We start from the raw sequence: 21,396 nt of genomic DNA on the forward strand, positions 1-21,396 counted from the left end.
GCGCGATGATTCCGTCCATGCAGCTTTGTGGGTCCGAAATGTAGAGGAGCAGGTCATCTGCATAGAGTGAGACTCTGTGCTCTCTGCCGCCCCTTTGAATCTCCCTCCAGCCTTTTGCTGCTCTGAGCGCAATTGCTACTGGCTCGATCGCTAGGGCGAACAGCAGCGGGGACAGTGGGCATCCTTGTCTGGTGCCCCTGTGCAGCTGGAAGTATCGGAAGTTGGTGTTGTTGGTCCATACGCTCGCCGTGGGAGCGTTTATAGGAGTTTTACCCAGGAGGTGAATCCTGTTCCAAGCCTGAACCGCTCCAGTACATCTATGAGGTGTTTCTATTCAACTCTGTCGAAGGCCTTTTCTGCGTCCAGGGAGACAATCACCTCTGGTGCTCTCTCCCCGGAGGGGGTCATTACCATGTTCAGCAGGCGCCTGATGTTCGAGGTAAGCTGTCTACCTTTGATAAAGCCTGTCTGGTCCTCTGCGACTACCTCTGGCACGCAGTCCTCTAGCCTTTTGTCTAGAATCTTGGCCAGTATTTTGGCATCTGCGTTCAGCAGTGAGATGGGTCTGTATGACCCACATTCCGTTGGGTCTTTATCTTTCTTAGGTACCAGCGAGATTGAGGCCTGTGCTAGGGTGGGTGGCAGTGTGCCCCTAGCTAGTGAGTCTGTGAACATCTCCCGCAGGTGGGGGGCCATGTCGCAAATTTTTTGTAGAAGTCCGCTGGAACCCGTCTGGTCCTGGCGCCTCCCAGCCTGCATGGAGCTAATGCTGTCCATGATCTCTCCCAGTGCTAGTGGTGCTTCCAGGCCACGTTTCCTGCCCTCCCCCACGACTGGTATGTCCAGTCCATCAAGGAACCGTTTCATCCCAGACTCCCCCATTGGGGGCTCTGAGGTCTACAGCCCTTGGTAAAAGGCCCTGAAGGCTTTGTTGATCTTTTCTGGCTCTGTTTCTAATGTGCCTCTAGTATCCCTGATTTGTGCAATTTCTCTGGTGGCCGCCTACTTTCTCAGCTGGTGTGCCAACAGGCAGCTGGCTTTGTCTCCGTGTTCGTATAGAGTACCATGTGCTTGGCGGAGTTGAAGCACTGCTTTCCTGGTGGAGAGCAGATCAAAGTTCCTTTGTAACTCTTTCCTCTCCGCCAGGAGCTCTGTGGTCGGCACCTCGGAGTATTTATGGTCTACCTCCAGTATGGAGTTGACCAGCTGCTGCCTAGCCACCCTCTCCTCCCTATCTCTTTGCGCATTGAAAGCGATGATTTCCCCTCTTAGTGTGGCCTTTAGCGCTTCCCAGAACGTGGAGGGTGAGACGTCCCCGTTCTGGGTGTTCTCTGTGTACTCTGCGATGGCCCGCGGTATCTTTTCGATGAAGGCCTTGTCAGCTAGTAGGGCAATGTCCAACCTCCATGTGGGGCGTTGGGCCCTGCCCGTCTCCAGCCTCACGTCCATGGAGCGTGGTCTGATATCACAATTGCGGAGTATTCCACTTTGTCTATCCCCGGAAGCACTGTTTTCCCCACTTTGCCTATCCCCAGAAGCACCATTTTCCCCACCACAAAGAAGTCAATTCTGGTGTATACGTTGTGTACTGGGGAGAAGAAGGAAAACTCCTTCTCCCCTGGGTGGGTGAACCTCCAGGGGTCCACCGCTCCCATCTGTTCCATAAAGTGACCGAGTTTCCTTGCTATGTTTGAGGTTTTCCCCGTTTTGAGGTTTGATCTGTCTGTCGTTGGATCATGTACACAGTTGAAGTCCCCCCCCCCCCCCCCATGATTAGCCGGTGCGTCGCTGTGTCAAGGATTTCTGCCATGGTCTTCTTGATGAAGTTCGTGTCGTCCCAGTTGGGTGCGTACACGTTAACTAGTACTATCGGTGCCCCATCCAGGGCCCCGCTGACCATGACGTACCGTCCTCCTGGGTCCGTAACCGTCTTTGTCGCCCTAAACATCGTCTTCTTGCTGATCAGTATTGCCACCCCCCTGGCCCTCGTCCCGTAACAGGAATGGTAGGTCTGCCCCACCCAGCCCTTTCTTACCTGCAGTCAGTGATGCTCTCTCAGGTGCGTCTCTTGGAGGAAGATTATGTCGGCCTTCAGGTTTCTTAGGTGAGTGAGGATCTTTTCACTGGGCCATTGAGTCCCCTTACGTTCCAGGTGACTATCCTGGTGGGGGGCCTCTGTCCCCTCAATCCTGTGGTAACCATACTTATCTGGTGGACGCACCCCTGCCCTCCAGGGTTCCCCCTTGTTAGGGGGCCATCCAGGATGGCCGCTGTCACTGCTCTCTCCATGCGGTCGGGCCCTTGCGCTCTGGGGTCTCCCTTCGCCCAGAGACCGTACTGGGTGGATGCTTGCAGCGATTCCCTGTTCCGAGACCTTGGTTGTGGCACTTTGTAGCCCTATTGCTATTCTTTTTCTAGCCTTGTTTGTCCCTCCGTCCCTGTGCTCCACCACCCACTGTTCCCTCCCTTCCTGTGAACCCCCCCCCTCCCGGTCCCTCCCTTTCTCCCTTTCCTCCCCCTTTCTCCCCCTCTCCTGTATATCCCTCCTTTGTCCCTCTTTCCCCTGCTCCTACCCCCGTTTGCTCTCCCCCCTTTGTTGAGTGCCCCCCCCCCCCTCTGCCTGGCGCCGACCCCCCTTTTGGGAGTGCACTGCAGCCCTGCTTTTTTGCATGTCCCCGGTGCTAGCTCTCTTGCTAGTGCGGTGACTCCCCTCTAGGGATTTACTGTCTCGCTTCTCCACTGCCCAGCCTCTGCGTTTTGCTGCCCGCTCCTTCCCCATCCTACCCTGCGCTCCCCCCATTTGCTCTCCCTTCTCTGCTACTCTCGTGCCCTCGTACTGGGGCCTGGTCGCCCACCTGTGGCGGTTCCTTGGGTAGCGGTTTGCTTTTTTGTTCAGGGTGTGCTCGCCATGGTGGGGGTGGGGTCAGGGGGGCCTGGCATTGCCTCACCCCTCACCCCCCCTCCCCCATCAGCATGTTGTTGCCCCTTGCCAGGGGCCCCGTATTTCTACCCTCGCTGTTGGTTTTCCAGCCCGTGTTCCTCGAAAAACTTTTTTGCGTCAGCGGGGGCTGTAAAGAAATACTCTCTTTCTTGGTACCCAGAGTTTCGCTGGGTACAGCATACCAAAACGCACATCGTTCTTGTGAAGAGCTGCTTTCGCTCTATTGATTTCGGCCCGTCTCCTGGCTATGTCTGTCCCAATGTCCTCGTAAACTCTAATGAAGTGTCCTTCCCATTTGCAGGTTCTGTTCTGCCTGGCCCAGCGCAGGATTGTTTCCCTGTCCTTGTACCGGTGCAGTTTTGCTATAACTGCCCTCGGGTGTTCCCCAGCCCTGGGCTTCGGGCGCAGCGACCGGTGTGCTCTGTCTATTTCTGGTGGGTTGGGGAAAGTTTTCCTCCCACTAAGTTGCCCAGCATCTCGGCCACGTAGGCCATGGGGTTTCGACCCTCAATCCCCTCTGGTAGGCCCACTATCCTGACATTTTGTCTTCTTGAGCGGTTTTCCTGGTCGTCCACCCTGACCTTCAGGCTCCCCTGCATTGTGCCCAATCTCACCACCGCTTTCTCCAGGGCCGTGATCCGGTCGCTCATGTCAGTCGCGGCTTTTTCTAGCTCCTTAATGGTCACCTCTTGGGTTTCTAGTTTCTCCTCAAGGGCTTCCAGTTTCTTCTCTGCTCTGCCCAGGGCGAGCTGCACCTCCGCCAGGGCCTTGGCCATTGCTGCCTGCACTGCGGCCTCTATGTCTGCTTTGGTTTCCTGCCTTGCTTTCCTGCTGATGTTCCCTCAGCTCCTCGGCAAAGGCTGCCTTCCAGTTCCAGTTCCCCTCTGGCCCAGGGGGAAAATACTCCTGTCTGCCCACTTCTTTTTGTTGCGGCGAGGCTTCCGTTCCCCCGCTTTGTGCGCCGATTAGCTTGGCTGAGCAGGCACGCGTATTGCCCCGTTTGCTTTTGATGCCCTTTCTCCCTCTGCTTTGGCTCCCTTCTGGCATTTTTTCCCCCCTTTTCTTTTCCCCCCTCCACCTCTTCTTTTTTTCCCCTTTCTTTTTTCTCCCCCCTCCCTTCTAAAAAGACTCTTTTCAGGTAAGTTGGGGTTTTTTAAAACGTGGAAAGAGAAAAGGAATTTTCTGTCCCTTTAACAGTTTTCTTTTCAAAGATTTTTCCCCCCCCCCAAAAAAGAGGAAGTTATTTTCTTTTCCTCCTCCTCACTCAGCCAGGGTCGAGAGAGAGAAAGGCTACTGGTCGGGCCGGGAGTCCCCATTTGTTCCGCCGCCTGCCTCGTGGTGGTTGCCGCTGGGGGGGGGCGGGGGGATGTCGTTCCTCGTTGCTGGCTCGGTCCCTGCTTTGACTCAGGCCGCCACTCCTCCTGTCCCGCGTTTCGCTGCCCCGCGTTGTTGCCCCGTGCCCTGCTGCCGTGCGTGAGGGAGGGGCCGCTTCTCCTCGGCCGGCCACGTTCTACTGTGCGGGGCGGGGGGGGGGGGGGGGTGGGGGGGGGGGGCTTGGTCCCCGCTTCTGTGCCGCTTCTCTTCGGCCGCCCACGTTCTGCTCAGAGAAGGCATATCTAATGTACAAAATCCCACCATCCCTCCCCATGATGCCTTTAAGGTTCTGCATATCGTGTTGATTCCATTTGGTAAAAACATTTGCACAGATTGTTCCCATGGACATTCACACATTCATGCATGAAAAATAAGATGCTAGATTTTGAGTTCAAAGTTCAAGTTGTTTGTGATTTTTTTTTTAATAAGTGCTAATTCAGTGCAAGAAAGCAATTTGTTTTATCTTCATTTTACTGTAGTACAAAAGGTGACCTGTGCAGTCTGATGAACTGAGCGATGAAGTTTAATGGTGCTAATAATGAAAAAAATTGTTTTCTTCCTTCCCTGGCACCTCAGTACCTTCTGACAAACCAGAGAACTTGTCAGTTTTCCAAGATGTGCACTAATAAGGAATGTATCTCTTCGCCATTCATTATAAATAATTACCCTTTGCAAGTTGCAATGTAGAAGCAATTGTTTTAAAAGAACTGCAATTCTAATTGGTAAATGTCTGCAGCTGTTGCAGTGAATCCATCCAAGTTTGTGTAAGTTCTTGTAATAATTAGTTAGTGTCTCAAAACTGCAGACTGTATGAGAAAATCTATTCTCAAAGGTGTGAAATGCCCATATGTCTCCTTGTCTGCGACAGGTAGATGATCAGAGAAGGAGAAGAAAATAGGTTCTGTCTGCATTTATTAAAATGAGACCACAGCAAGTCTGTCAATCAATTTGGAATGGAATTTAGCAAATGAAAGTTAAAGTGTCCCAACCTCAGCCCACTTTAAAAATATTCAAAGTGGTCGAGTGTTGGCTGGCTGGGATTAACATGGGCAATAAAACAATTGCTGTCATTTTTTCAAAATAATCCAGCAGGTCCGTCAGATTAAATTCATATCCTATCCAGTTGCACAATTCTAATTTGAAAATATGTCACTGGTCCTTCATTGTTACGACTGCAGTTCAAGGAGAGACTCGCCACTACTTTCTCAAGGGCAATTCAGGTCAGGCACTAAATTCTGGCCTTGTGAGCCATGTCCATATCCCATCAATGAATAAAAAATAACTATTATTCATGAATTGTTACTGTGTAAATAATCTTCAAGTTTCAATCTGATAATGATTCAATTACTTTACCCACGGTTGATGTAAAACCAACTGGAGTTGGATGCATCTGAATCTGATTTGTCACCTTTTTTTGGTGTAGCCGCCCTATAGGCTAATACCCCACCATACGGAGTATCGTTGCCTCAGTCTCTCTCAAAAGTCTGAGTTCAATGTCTTCTATCTATTAGTGAGTATTTTGAGCTCTATCAGCTGTTGGGAGTTCCATTTAATTTTTATGGAAGTCAGAAGTTTGTTTTGGTCAACTCTCTTTCGGAAGCACTTGTTGCTTGAAACATTCTGAAGAAATACTTGAAGTAATCATTCAGTACATTTACTATCCTGTGCTGGTCTTCTGTTTCAGTGCCCATTTGGATCGTACATGTTCATGTCTTCTCTGACTACTTTTTCCTGCAGTTATAGTACGCAAGAATTTTTTTAATGACTTACCCATTTTTTCTAGGTCTTCCTTTGCTTCTCTGATCACTCATAGAACACATTTCTACATCTTCTTATATTCATCTCTGTTAACCCGGCACCCTATCATAAAGCAGCATTTTGAAGATGTAATGTTTGTCTTTATTTTGCTTTTGTTGGTTGGTTGGTTGATTTGGTCAAATACCTATTCAATCTGTCAATCTGAGCTTGTTAATTTTGAGAATGTACTTGTCCAGTATGCTGACCTTTATGATCCTGAAAGTCATCAGGGCTGTGGTCCCAACATAACTACTCTGAAGGGACTGGTTTACCACAGTGGGCTAAACAGCTAGCTTGTAATGCAGAACAAGTCCAGCAGCGCGGGTTCAATTTCCGTACCAGCCTCCCCAAACAGGCGCCGGAATATGGCAACTAGGAGCTTTTCACCGTAACTTCATTCAAGCCTACTAATGTCAATAAGCGATTATTATTATTGTGCCTGCCGGAGCTCGCAAACATTGAACTCGCCAGAATTTTCCATGGGATTTGCTTGCAGCAGACAGGCAGAAGTACCATTCTGGGTGTATCTCCGTCACTCACCTGTCACGTGCAGTTTAAATAATGTGGCACTTGCTTACTATTTGGTAGGGAAAGAATACTTAGTCCATCCATCCCACCTCCACAGATCTCAGCCATGTAAGCTTCAGTGGCAGTGCCCCGTGGGTACTTATTCTTTGTAGTATCCATCAGGAATTTTTGAGTTTCACGGCCAAGAACCCAAGACTACCTCTGGATGCACGAGACTGTCCAGAACTTCCAGCTAGAAGTTCCACTTCCTGTGGAGTGCAGTGAGCAGAATGGTTCTTAAACTGCATTTAAAAAGTAACTTGTTGGCTCTGAAGCAGTTTGGGACATCCTGAGGGTGTGGCAAGGCACCATGTACAAGTGTGAGTTCTTTGTTTCTTTTCCAACTGTCATTTAGCATTCATGTTCCAATACCTAGAAGCATCTTTCATCCCCTTCAGTGTTCATTCTTTTGTTGTTGTAAATGTCATTGTTTTGTAAGATATAAAATAATTCTTTAAGGCATCAATTTAAAAAAAGTATTCATATTGACATGGTTCTTTTATTTTTAGTTGCTAACATGAATGATAAAGTTTCTGTAAAATCTTACACTGATTATTTTGTTCATATTCACCACTGCTATGTGTATCCAAGTGTATGAGGCATAGATAGTAATAGGAAACTAGGGAACTTATTTTATATTGATGACTTAAAATCCCTACAGTGCAGAAGAAGTCCATTCGGCCCATCAAGTCTGCATTGACCCTCGGAAGGAACACTACCTAGGCCCATGTCCCCACCCTATCCCCGTAACCAATAATTCCACCTCACCTTTTGGACAGCAAGGGGCAATTTAGCATGCAAATGCACAAAACCTGTACATTTTTGGGCTGTGGGATGAAACCGGAGCCCGGGAGGAAACCCACACAGACACGGGGAGAAAATGCAAACTCGACAGAGACAGTCACCCGAGGTTGGAATTGAAGCCGGGTGCTGTGAGGCAGCTGTTAAGAGCAGTGAAGTAATCCTCCATAGAAAATTCTAACAATTTTCCTGTCACTGTAATTCTCCATTGGCTATGTAAGGGCAGATCCCCTGATGGGCAGCACTCATGGGAGAGCAATTTTTGGGAAGTTGGCTGCCCACTTGCTCGTATTTTCCACCCATTCCTTTAAACAGATGGATAATCAAGGACAGCAAGGCAGGAGTTCCCAAATAGCATTTCCTTCAAGTGTTGCACTGTGCTGGCCACCCCCAATTAGAGTCAACCACACAATCTTCTGTTTGCATTTTACTGTCATAGGTTCTGCCTGACATTACTGCGGGGTAGGGAGCTCCTACTCTCTGAGCCAACACAGGTTGGATTCTCAGGGACCACTTGCCAATAGTCCTTTGCCGTGGTTGACTGTTTGTTAGTTTCCAATGAGAGGATGGGTGAAGCACCTTGAGGCATCATTGCTAGGAGTCAGGAAATGCATCTCAGTGTTATTATGTCAGCTTTTTGCCTGATGAGTAAGTTTGGTTGTCATCGAGAATTCCTGGTCTGTGCCTTCTCACATGGATGGTGGAAACTGAATGGAGTTGAGTTTTCCCTGTGCAGAGAAAAGGGTGAATGAGGAACACAAATACAGGTCTAACAAGATAAATCACATTGGTGAAACATTTCTTTTTATCTATTTCATTCTAGCAACCTGGAATGGACCAAGCAGACACCTACATCACATTTGTACGACAGAACCAAGACATACTTCGAGACAAGGTCAATGAGGAAATGTATATAGAAAATTTGTTTGATGTAAGTATCTACCCTTGCAAGGCATGCTGAGAAAAAGCACAAGGATTATTTTCTTGAGAGGGATAAGTAGCATTTGGAGACCCAGTGTCTTGCATGGTGTTAAATGTTGACCTGGATTTCCATACTGACCCCCTTCTGTTATATGTGTGGGGATGCTCTCCAGTAACCTGCTTCCAAAACTGAGGCTGTGTTAAATGAGTTAATGTTTTAGTTTTTATATTTTTTCATGGAGTTTCTCTACAGATGATAGAGCAGTCATAACAGATAATGTAGCTTTTTTCACAAGACACTACAGCACTGTAAAATTATCAGCTTATTGTACATGGATACCAAAACTGGTGTTCAGTTGATGGAGAGTGACCCCGTGGTATCTTGAATGTAGGAACTAGATTGTCCACAATGTCTTAAAATAATTCATCCTAGTCAGTAGTGGTAAGTGAGTAATTCATCTCTTCCATATCATTTTTTTTTCATATTCATTTCCTTCACATTCATCTTGCCAAGTCACAGAATGGCATATTAGTCTAATGGATTTTGCTGTTAAGGAGATTAAATGGACCCCTTTCAATGGTATGGCTACGAATGTGATGTAGGTGTAACTTTCCATGCTCCATTATTAAAGAGAGAAAACACAGTATCCATCAATTGACATCTATTTATTGTTTGGTCTCAGTATCGGCTGCATGAATTATATTACAAAATTCCCACATAGGTTTGGATGAAGAAGACATATAAGGCCATTTGATTTCAGCCTTTCTCCAACTCTATTATCTTACCTTCTGCAGCATCTAGCTGTTCCTATTGCCCGATATGTATGCCTGCTCTATGCCAACATTTGCATTTATTCAGCAGCCTTTCAGAAGTCATGGGAGAGATGAGACTTTAGCTGACGTTATATTTTATTGAATGCATAGGTGCTGTAGATTTTTGACTCAAAGCAGTCCATAGCAAGATCAAAGCAAATGTTGGATTTGGTAAGACCAGCTGTCAAGAAGATCCATTTTCTCCTGGAACTTCCCAGCTGGGGACGTTCTTGGGCCTCAGGGAATCCAGGAGATTTGAGATTGTTGGAGACTGGGTTAGACCTGCACTTCAGGAGATAGCAACACCAAATCCAGTTTCAGAGAAGCATTTCATCTTTACAATCTGGATTGGATTTGTGCAACTCAGATCATTCTTTGATCATCTCCCTAATTTTATACTGCAAAGAGGGGGTGGAGCAAAGTAGAAGGTCAGTGATAGGTGGAAGCTAGGAGACATGTAGGCCACAAGACAGTGAAGGTGCTGATGGTAGTGTGAAGGACATTTTATTTTATATCATGGAAATGATCTGAATACAGATAATTATCTCCATACGAACAGTGACCAGGGCTGGGATCGAACCCGGGTCCTCAGCGTCATAGACAGCAGTGCTAACTACTGCGCCACCGTGCCGCCCATCACATTTGGCCACTTAAACTGCAAAAGATATTTCCATGACTGGTTAGATTTTACCAGGTAGGCACAACATTTAGTAAGTCAGTTGCATGTTTCGAGTAATTTTAGTGAAAATGTATATTTCTATTCAGCTCGTTTCCAAGTCTTAGCTTTAAAAGTTAATTAAATTTGCCTTTCCTGGTCTGAGCAATTACATTGCCTTGCCTCATTAACATCCCATTAAAAGTTCCAGAAGTTCAGCAAAGCATTTAATCAAAACATCAAGGAGATCATTTTAGTTTTGTGTGATACTGTAATCTGGATACTAATGAATCTGCAACCCATTTTACATCTATTGCTCTTCAGTTACATTGACCTCAATGGAATTACCCCACAAAGATTTCAAAAATCTAATAACTGAAGCAATGTTATCTGGTAGAACAAATAATATTCCTCAGCATTAGTATCGTCTTCATTTGCCTTTCATTGTTTGGAAGAAACAAAGAATATCAGACTTGTATCTCTTTTCACCTCAGTGACACTGAAGATAATTTTTCATAAACTCACATATATCTTTGAAGTTATTGCTGTTTGTTCCTTAAAATAGCTGTCTTCAAAGAGGCAATTGATTTCTACAAGCTGCTGTCTGAGCTATAGAGCTGAATGGTGGCAATCCATAACTCGAGGTATTGAATACCCTGACTGGTGTACTCCACAACTCTGACCTATAATTGTTCTGGAATTCTAGCTGACTTTGGAAATCACTTTTATTGATCTTTTCCAACCATCAGAGGGAAAACGTGGAATGGTGCTGTGCTAAATACTCCCATTTATAGAGTAAAGGGAGCATCTGATGTAAATATGATGCAACATCAAGTAACTGAGATCTGGTGAGAAGCAGAAATACAACCTCATGTCAAATACTGAGATGTACGTCAGAAAATAAACAAGAATTTTTTTTTAAACAAATAACAGCCTGTGGCAGCATCCTTAGGGTAATGGGCAAATCCTAAAGAAATCCCATCAAAGACCCCAAACTGAAGACAAAACATGGTGGCAGCGGACAGAGTGTAAAGGACCCAGGAAAACTCAAGTCAAGAGTGCAGACCTGAAAGACCGACAAATTCCTTGGAAAAAGGATAAGAAGAAAAAAAAGGCTGAAGACTCACCTGAAAATGAAGCATTGTGGGTGCAGTGAATGCAGGCTGGCACAAAAGCCCAGAGTCCAGACAAACTACTGAAGCAACAAAAGATCTAAAGGACAAGTGTGGAGTTTACACTGCCACTACCAGAACCTTTGCAAGTTGCTGAAGGCTCACAACATGCTCAACACTGGGACACAGATCAGAGGCTCATAATCCCGTGGAGAGTAACTCACCACGTGACTACCCAAAGCCTGCCCACCAGCTACAAGGCACAATACAGGAGTGTGATGGAATACTCTCCGTTGTCCTGGATTAGTACAGCTCCCATAACACTCAAGAAGATTGACACCATCCGGGACAAAACAGCATGCTTGATTGGCACCCTATCTACAAACATTCACTCCCTCAACCATCAATGCTCGAGATGTACTGCAGGAATTCACCAAAGTTCCTTCGGCAACACCTTCCAAACTCATGACCACTGCCATCTAAAAGGATAAGAGCGGAAGACATATGGCAACACCACCTGGACGTTTCGATTCAAGCCACTCACCATCCTGACTTGGCATTTCCTCACTGTTACTGGGTCAAAATTCTGGAACGCCCTCCATAACAGCACTTTGGCTGTACCTACACCACATGGATTGCAGCGATTCAAGAAGGCAGCTTACCACCATTTTCTCAAGGGCAATTAGGGATGAGCAACAAATGCTGACCTAACCAGAGACATCTACATCCCATGAAATTTGGAGAAAGAGATTCTCTCGATACAGAACAGATTCAGGTTTGCAGAAGAAGGAACAAATGGATCAGATCAGCACTCTACTCTATGCAGTAGGGGCTATTGCAGACATTATAATAATGAGTCAGGGAGTCGATGAAACTTCAAGCTTATACAATGAAGCCCGACAGACAACAATCCTCAGTTTGCTTACAAGCTGTTCCACAATTTGGACAGCAAAGGTTTCATGCATGAAACCTAGATATCCTCAATCAAATGGAGAAGCAGAAAGAGGAGTTGGAACAATCAAGGAACTGATGAAAAAGAATAAAGACATTAACTTTTTTTCTTTTTTATAAATATAAATTTTGAGCACCCAATTAATTTTTTCCAGTTGAGGGGAAATTTAGCGTGACCAATCCACCTAACCCGCACATCTTTTGGGTTGTGGGGGAGAAACCCACGCAAACACAGGGAGAATGTGCAAATTCCACACGGTCAGTGACCCAGATCCGGGATCGAACCTGGGACCTCGGCGCCGTGAGGCTGCAGGGCTAACCAACTGCGCCACCGTTCTGCCCACTTAACCTTCCTTAACCACATAACCCCACCGCTAAATAACGAGTCTCATCATTGGAACTATTGATGGGAAGATGGCTGAGAACAAACTTCCTCCTCTGCAACAAAAACTACAACCTAACATTACCTCGGATGATCGTGAGATTAGGAAGCCTAAGGAGCAACAAAGGGGCAATTCTTAGTTTCAACTTCAGTGACAGAGCATGAGACTTGAAAAGGCGGTAGCCCAGGGAGAGAGTGTGGATATGAGATCATGAGAAAGAAGTCCTCGTAACAGCTCCAGGGTCCCAGGTTCGATTCCCGGCTCGGGTCACTGTATGTGTGGAGTCTGCATGTCCTCCCCATGTCTGCGTGGGCTTACTCTGCGGGTTCCGGATTCCTCCCACAGTCCAAAGATGTGCAGGTTAAGTGGATTGGCCATGCTCTTGCGTCCAAAAAAAAAGGTTCGGTGGGGTTACGGGGACAGAGTGGAGGTGTAGGGATAGGGTGGAGGTGTGGGCTTGGATAGGGTGCTCTTACTAAGGGCCAGTGCACACTCGGTGGGCTGAAGGGCCTCCTTCTGCACTGTAAATTCTAAGAACCTAAGAAAGAGCTCCAGAGATCTTAGAATTGAGATGGATGAGGGAAATATCAGAAGAAACCAAAGACCCTTGATATCTGGGAAGGAAAGCAATGGCACCTTGGATGTACTATTTAAATCCAGAGGGAATCTGAACCAAGTAGAAACCCGAGGTGGTTATCGAAGGTCAAGAGAGTGCAGTTAATCATAAACCTCAAAGTGAAATCAGGACCACATCAGGGAGATTGGTCAAGGCAGCACAGAAACTAACCCTGTGAAGTCTGAGACTTGGTAGGGATATAGGAGGAAATATATAGTTGAGATAAAGACCTGGGGGTGGGGGGGGACGAAATGTAGAGTAAAGGGTTAACATCAGGAGCACCTGATGCTGATGTAACCACTGATGTAACTATGATCCAACATCACATGATTAAGTACTTGAGGTCTGGTGGGTAGAGAAGTCCAACCTTGTGTAGGGTACTGAGAGGTACAGGGATCTGTAAATAAACATGGATGTTTTTTATGAATAACAGTCTATAGTGGTATTCTTAGAGTAACAGGCAAATCCTAAAGAAAACCCCTCTAGAGCCCAAACTCAAGATGGAACACCATTAACTCTGCCAGATGTTATGGAGAGATATCCTAAGGGATAGAAGAGCTAGATTAAAACATTTATCATGAGAATATCAGTAATTTGTTCATTGGAGCAAGATCCAGGAATTCAGTTACAACTTTAACATATACAACATTTTAATGGTTTTCAGCATAGTGAGACAGTATTTCAGATAACATGGGAGAATTAGACTGTTTCAAAGGAATTGGTTCATTCAAAAGTAGAGGCGTCTGTAAAAGCTTTGTCATGAGGCACTGTTCAATTTTTTAAAAATCCACAAATCTCTATTCTGCAGTTTCTTAAACCTCAGTTATGAACGGAGCTTCTTATGAATGTATACAGAATCAAAGTTGATTATGTTCAAAAAGAAACACTTCAATTTCAAGAAAAATGAAAGGATTTGAAGAAAGGGTTGGCGGCAGCCATGTTTTCAGTTGCAACACCTTCACGGTACAAAGGAAAACGCTCCCCTGAGGCCGCACTCAGTGTCATTTCCTGCACTGAGGAGCTCTGGAGAGCGGAGCCCCCTGTGCCGGAAGAGATTGTTATCCCATTTTTAAATTGCGCCCTGATCTAACAACCCCCCCCCCCCATCTCACCTGTAAGGAAACATTGCACCACACCCCACCTCACACAGGCAGGGCACTCCCGGGCCTGATTCTAACACAGGCAAAATACTGGCCTGACACCTTGGCAATACTCCTGTCCACCTGGATGTGCCACCTGGGCACCCTGACAGTGCCATACTGTTACCCATTTGGCACTGCCAGGTTGTCAGTGCCAAGATTCTTGGGTGGCACCAACAATGCCAGGGGCCTCCTATCGCCTGGGAGATCCCTCTCTTGTACTGTTCCATCTGTCCCCGTTTATGGGGAACAGTACTGAACGGGATCCGACGGGGCCGGGAGATGCCTCGGGGCCGTTAGACCCGGCGCGAGCATGGCTAAGTGGGTTGTTAAACTCATTTAGCCGTGCAAGACTAGGTCCCGCCCACAATGATCTCACAAGGTGTAATGGCTGTCGGGAATCCCGGGGGAGGCTTCTCCCAGGATCTACTAGCCGCGTCGCGACCCGGTTCCGGCGGGACGCGGCCGGTAGATCGTGCCAAATAGCTGAGAAAAGGAAAAGCCCTTATCCCTGCATTAAATTTGTTCAGCTGAACCCCACTCCCAACCTAACCTATCCTCAATTGTGAACAAGTTAGAATCTCACTCAAGGGCAATGATGGCTGGTGGAAAAAGCTGCTGTGATGAAGGACACTGTTCTGAGGTTGAGGTTCAAATATGTTACTAGGGTAATGTAAATGGACATTTCCTAAGTAGCTGACCAGTGGCCAGATTCTAGCTGGTGTGGAAGTCTTCAATACTCTCACTATGCAACAAAGATTAAATAAATGTCCCAGTTGCTGGCACTTTTTGATGAGACAGATGTACCCTTTGATGACTGGAAGCTTCTGCTTTCCAGAGGACTTGTGATCCAGGTTAAATAACGTGTGTTTAAATAATTGCTTCAAGTGAAACATTGCATCCATTAGACTAATAGCTCCATTTGTACGTTTTTGCTTTAATAGGTATGTTCTTTCATGAAAGCCTCTACCCATTTATTATGGCAATTTATTTAAATATGTGTGTCATTGCAAATATTTTGATAACAGCAATTCACAGCCATAACTTCAACATGCTGGCTGTATGTGTGCAAGGTTCTGTAGCAGTCTTGAACCAAGTGAGTCTTGTTGATTTTTCTGTCTGTTAGAATATGGGTGACCAAAGTGAAACTTATCTCTCGTGCCAACCATTTTTTTTTAAGACTCAACTAGGCAGTTGTAACGGAAATATTGTCAGCTGTTCCAAGCGGACTCATTGCTAATATGTGCGAAGACAATGATTTTTCTGAAGTGGTGATGCCCTGCAGGGGTAGAATAATTAGCATTTATCCAGCTGGCACTTCACAAGAAACCAAACCCACATTAGCAACTCCAACCTGGGTTTGGTATTTTTACTGAATCTTGTCGGCATATGTTTCATCTCTCCAGCATTTTATTTTTGTCTGTGTTGTCATTTGTTAAGTGCTAAATCCTCAAGAGGCAGACTGGCTGAACACATCAAGAAAGCTAGAATAGAATTGGTGTTTCCTAATCATGACTGACAAAAACCGTTAAGCACATAACTTCCGTGAAAAGCTGTTTTATCCACTTAACACTGTTATCCATTTAGAAGCTTAATCTCACCTTGTATCGTTTGTTAGACAGCATCTTTACTTGAGGGAAGTGCTTATTTATCAAATGATCCGATTAAATGTGTTTGACTGTATATTCAAGCTGTGGTTATGCCAGCTTATCAAGCTCACAATTGATTCAAAAGAAAATGATATGTTCAGGACTGAAATCTTGTTAACATTCATGGTTGGCTGCCATGCTGGGTTACTGATCTTGGCTGTGCCATTGGGAGTGGTGCCAAGCAGAAGCCGGGCCATTCCTCAGACCTCTGGTTTGCAACTCCAAAGCATAATTTGGTTCTTCCGCAGTTTGGATTGTGGGTGAGCTCCTTGTGAACAGCAGCTGCATGCTTTCAATGTAGCTCCCTTGTCTTGGTAGCATGCACCCTAGGCTAGTGGAAGAAGTCAGGCTGATGATGACAGAAGTTATAATCACAATATCCCGATTGTCCTTCAGTAAACAAATTGCGTCAGAAGAGAGAAGAGTTGCCAATGTAGCACTTCTGTTCAAGAAAGGACAAAGAATAAACTAATCACAGATTGTTAATCACCAATCTGATTACATAGATACTGACAATACAGTAGCTTTGGGGCTTATGGATTTTCAGAAGACACCTGATAAGGTATCATAGAGGAGGCTTATTTGGTAGAAGCGGTTTTGTGGCTGGATAGATAGAAATCTGGTTGATAAATCGGTAACAAAGAATTAGGATAACAAAGGTTACAAATTTTTTTGAACATTCATATAAGGCACCTTTCACAACCTCAGGTCGTAAGGTGCTTTACAACGAACAAAGCCTTTAAAAAATGTTGTCCCTGTTTTAATGCAGGAAATGAGCCTGCACAGTAAGTTCCCACAAACAGCTGTGGATTAATTGATTATATCATAGGAAAATAGGGGTGGGGTTGGGGTGGGGAGGTGTACCTTAATCCACCAATCTCATGTTTACAATTAACAATTGATCGAACAACAATTGCCAATTGTAAGAGAAAGTTCCAACATTTCACCTGCTCTGTGTGTATAAATGTTTTCCAACTTCACTTGAGAAATGCCTGGCTTTAATTATTAGACTATGTGCTCCAGCCCTAGACTCCCCAACCAGAAGAAATCATTTCTCTCTATCTACTCTATCTACACTCTTAATATATCATTTTTAATCAAATCACCCTTAGCCTTCAAAATTCCAGAAAATACAACCATTTTTATGTAATAATTCCTCATAATTTAACCCTCGAAGTCCAGGTATCATTTTTGTTAACCTAGGCTACACACCCTCCAAAGTCATTATACCCTCCCTAATATGATGCCCAGAACTGCCCACTATGATCCAGACGTGGTCTAGCCTGCCTCTGCATAGCTGACACATGACCTCTGTCCCTTGTATACAAACCCTCTAGATATAAAGAGTAGCATTCCATAGAATCTTTACACTGCAGAAAAGGCCATTCGGCCCATCAAGTCTTCACCGACCCTCTGAAAGAGCAACCCACCCAGACCCACTCCCCCGTTCTATCCCCATACCCTACCTAACCTGCATATCTTTGGACACTAAAGGACAATTTAGCATGGCCAATTCACCTAATCTGCACATCTTTGGACACTATGGGGCAATATAGCATGGCCGATCCACCTAACCTGCACAACGTTGAACTATGGGAGTAAACCGGAGCACCCGGAAGAAACCTACGCAGCCACGGGGCGAAAATGCAAACTCAACACAGACAGCCACCCAAGGCCAGAATTGAACCCAGGTCCTTGCCGCCGTGAGGCAACAGTGTTAACCAATGTGCCACCGTGCTGCCCTTAATTCCATTAACTATTTGATACAGTCCAAACTACAGAAGCAGCAAAAGTTCTTTGGAGGAAGTCAGAAATTCTGTTTGCTAAAATGGGGCAAAGGCAAAGGGTTAAAAATAATCAGAAAAATGCAAAGTGTTGACTTTGTCTTAGGACCACAATGGAATTAGAAAATGAGACAACTGACAATTTAATATGTTGCTCTGATTTTACAAAGTTCTTCTCAGCTCTTCTTTTCATTATTTGGCTCCTGCTGCTTGGAAACCGATAAAAGATTTGGCATCGCACGAATTGACCTATGCGTTCTAAAGTTGATTTATGAGTTTGAAATGCCAGCCACTGCTGGGCACCACAGTAATGAACATGAGTAGCAGGACACTGATGCTGTGTGATTATTGTATGAATTAACTCTTTGGTTCCCTGAGGCATACTTGTGAATCAAACGGTAAGTAACATTCCATTGCTGTGAATTAGATGCAAAGTCGCACCCTAAGTCAAAAGCAACACCCCCATGTTCAAAATTCCCTACCAAAGCCATTTATTTGACCCACTGCCGCCTCTGTGATTCATTCAGAATAGTGTGTGGGTGTCTAATCAACTTGTAATAAAGTCGATGTATCTCTGCTTTTTTCTGGGAATAGTGTTATATTGATGTTAAGCTCATTCTGCACAAGCTGGGTGGGGTGAGGGGACGGTGGTGAGAATATGTAACAAACACATAATTATTGTCTTGACTTTGCACTTGGGTGCATCAGTATTAATCTCCGAAGTGAATAGAAGGCAGTTGAATGGACCAACTACGAGATGCATGGCAGGGTCGATTGAACATAGCACTGAGCAAAGTTAGAGTCCAGTTGAAAAAAGAGCATTGTGAGTGCTTGAGATCAGGCCCAAGAATTGGATAAACATCCCAGGATAAATTTTACTCATACTTTTCCCTGGAAGATGGCTGTTCCTCTGTTCAAAAGTTTGAAGTGCGAGCATGTGGAGGCAGAGATCCATTGCCCAGAGTCTCCCCTTACAATGTCCAATGCTTATCGGGGCTTCCTCTAAAGGCAGGGCAAAATGATCAGTAATATTTCATTGTTGTGAATTACGTGCAGAGGCACAGGCCTTTCATCTCAATTCCATATCATTGTATATAAAAGCAAATGACAGCGGATGCTGGAATCTGAAACAAAAAAAGAAAATACTGGGCAATCATAGCAGGTCCGACAGCATCTGCGGAGAGAGAAGGGAGCTAACATTTCATGTCTGGATGACTCTTTGTCAAAGCCCACATCAAAGTTCCATATCATTGTAGTCCACAGACAACCAGATTTTGGGAATGTCCCAAGAAGCTGACAGTGGGCCCTGTTCCAGAGCTCCCATTGACAGGTATGAAGGGAATGGGCAAGAAGATGATTAGGACGATAAGGTTGCAGTACGCTCAATAACGACACGAGAGTGTGGAATGGTAAATGAAGGCTTTAATAAGCAGACAACGAGCCAGCTACAGAGATGAGTGCTCACTGAGTGCCGCCTACAGGGCGTCACCTGATATACGCCCAATGGTGAGCGGAGGCAGAGTCCCCCAGGGTTCCAAACCCGGTCTTAAAGGGGCATCACCTACATGGTGTTAAGGGTACAGTAACCATTCATCACAAAGGTCAAAGTCAGCCATTATTTTAAGTGTCCCATAAGATCACTTATGCTTTTCATTTGCTGTTCTCCAACAGCAGCCTGAAGATTCTGTCGCTGGTGTTCAGGTCTGCAGTTCAAGCTTCTGAGACCATAGGGTTGCCAAACCTCCAGGCTTGTCCTGGAGTCTCCAGGAAGTAACCCTTCATCTCCTGGGTACTGCTGCAAGCAGTTCCTTTGGATTCTTTTGTTTAAGCAGGTAAAAAATATATATATTGGAGTTGAGGGGGAGTGGGGAGGAGTCTAACCAACAGTGAAGAAACAACCAAATAGTTAATTTAAAGCCTGACCATTTTCAATTAGCATGGGAAGACAATGCACCATGGGAATAGGTATGGTGATGACCAGTGAGTGGGTCATCTGATGAAACCTCAGGAATATGTCAAACCACAGTTGGCAACCTATCACATCAGCAACTGTGCTCCTCATCCTATTTTCTGCTACAGAAGCCAGTCAGGGAAATGTTCTTTCTTATAATTTGGCCGTGGGGACTACCTGTGGCTGATGATAAAATTTCTTCTTTGTTCTATCAGTGAAATTACTTCCTATTTGCCTTGTACCCAAGGAGTGAGTGCTATTGTCTTAAAGCGAACACAAATTGGCCACAATGGACATTATCTCAGCTATCTATTCCAGCCAAAAGAAATGCAGTGGAACTCCTTTATCATCATTAACAGCTTATAGCTAAATGTATTGTCATAAAACAGAAATCCCTGAACCCTTCTGTTCATGTAACCATATTATATCCAAGTTATAGCGCTCAATGAACAATGCCAGAAATATAAAGCTTTCTTTATTGAAGTGTCTCAGCCAGCCATAACTCAGCTAGTGTACAATAGTCTGTTCACACTTCCCTTGGTGTGAATTACATGATTATCAATCCAATGAAAATATTAACATATGGATAGCTTTGACCAGTGAGTGAGTCTTTAATCCCTTCACACCTGTGCTGTACTATGTCTGTGACCCTCTTGCTTCATTGCTATGTCTTCTGCTGGCACTTTGCTTTTCTCCTTTCATTTACTTTCTGATTTATTCTGAATTTTTAAAACACATTCTGAAGCCAACTTGCAACCTAGAGCTTCATTTGCCAGTGTTTTCAAGTCAAACTGTTCAATATTTACGCCAGTATTCAGTCAATTTGATTCACTCCACGTGATATCAAGAAATGACTGAGTGCACTGGATATAACAAAAGCTGTGGATATAAGTGATGGAGGGAGCTGTTTTTTTTTAACAAACGCATTTTATTCAAACTTGTATCAAAGTAGGTTACAGCAAATAAACACCCCGGGAAACATTCTTCCCAACAATCAACTATACAGTTTGTACAGATTTTTCACCCCTCCCCCCCCCCTCCCCATCAACGCCCCCCCCCCCCCCCCCCCCCCCCCCCGTGACGAACAGCTCCTCAAACACGGTCACAAACATCCCCCACCTTTGCTCAAACTCCCCTGCTGAGCCCCTTAACTCATACTTTATCTTTTCTAACCACAGGAAGTCATACAGGTCACCCAACCAAGCTGCTACCCCCGGTGGCGATGCCGATCACCGCTCCAGCAAAATTTGTCGCTGTGTAATCAGAGAGGCGAAAGCCATGACATCGGCCTTCCTCCTCTCCATGAGCTCTGGCTTCTCTGAAACCCCAAATATCGCCACCAAAGGGTCCTGGTCCACTCCCTCCTCCACTGTCCTGGCTAAGACCGCGAACACTCCCACTCAGAATCTTCCCAATTTTACACAACCCCAAAACATGTGCGCATGATTCGCTGGCCCCCGCCCACACCTCTCACACTCATCTGCTACCCCCTGAAAGAACACACTCATTCTCACCCGAGTCATATGCACCCTGTGCACCACCTTAAACTGTATTAGGCTCATCCTTGCACAAGGGGAGGTCACATTTACCCTTCGCAGTGCCTCACTCCATTCTCCCCAATTGATCTCCATTCCCAACTCCGCTTCCCATTTCTCCTTGATCTTCACCACCCACTCACTCCCTGCTCCCCCAGCCACTTATATATATCCCCAATTCTTCCCTCCCTTTCCACATCCGGAAGCAGCAGTCGCTCCAGCAGGTTGTATCCCGGCAATCTAGGGAACCCCTTCCAGACCTTTCATGCAAAGTCCCTAACCTGTAAATACTTGAACTCACTACCTCACGGCAGCTCTACCCTCTCCCTTGGCTCCTCCAGACTGGCGAACCCTTCCTCCAAATACAAATCCCTCACCTTGACCAGCCCCACTTCCCTCCACCTCCT

General features: G+C 45.5%; 1 protein-coding gene across 15 annotated transcripts in view; it reads left to right on the forward strand.

Moving 5' to 3' along the window:
- The window catches only part of cadps2 (Ca++-dependent secretion activator 2), a 1,044,194-nt gene that overhangs the window by 973,090 nt on the left and 49,708 nt on the right, over positions 1–21,396 (forward strand). For 14 of the 15 annotated variants that reach the window (XM_072484477.1, XM_072484475.1, XM_072484476.1 and 11 more), the window contains one exon: positions 8,304–8,411. In XM_072484477.1, the coding sequence (XP_072340578.1) occupies positions 8,304–8,411 (108 nt within the window). The remainder of the gene's footprint in view (positions 1–8,303; positions 8,412–21,396) is intronic. The other variant, XM_072484478.1, reaches the window with a different exon arrangement.

This window comes from Scyliorhinus torazame, chromosome 19, assembly GCF_047496885.1.
Source record: "Scyliorhinus torazame isolate Kashiwa2021f chromosome 19, sScyTor2.1, whole genome shotgun sequence".
Taxonomy (NCBI): Eukaryota; Metazoa; Chordata; class Chondrichthyes; order Carcharhiniformes; family Scyliorhinidae; genus Scyliorhinus; species Scyliorhinus torazame.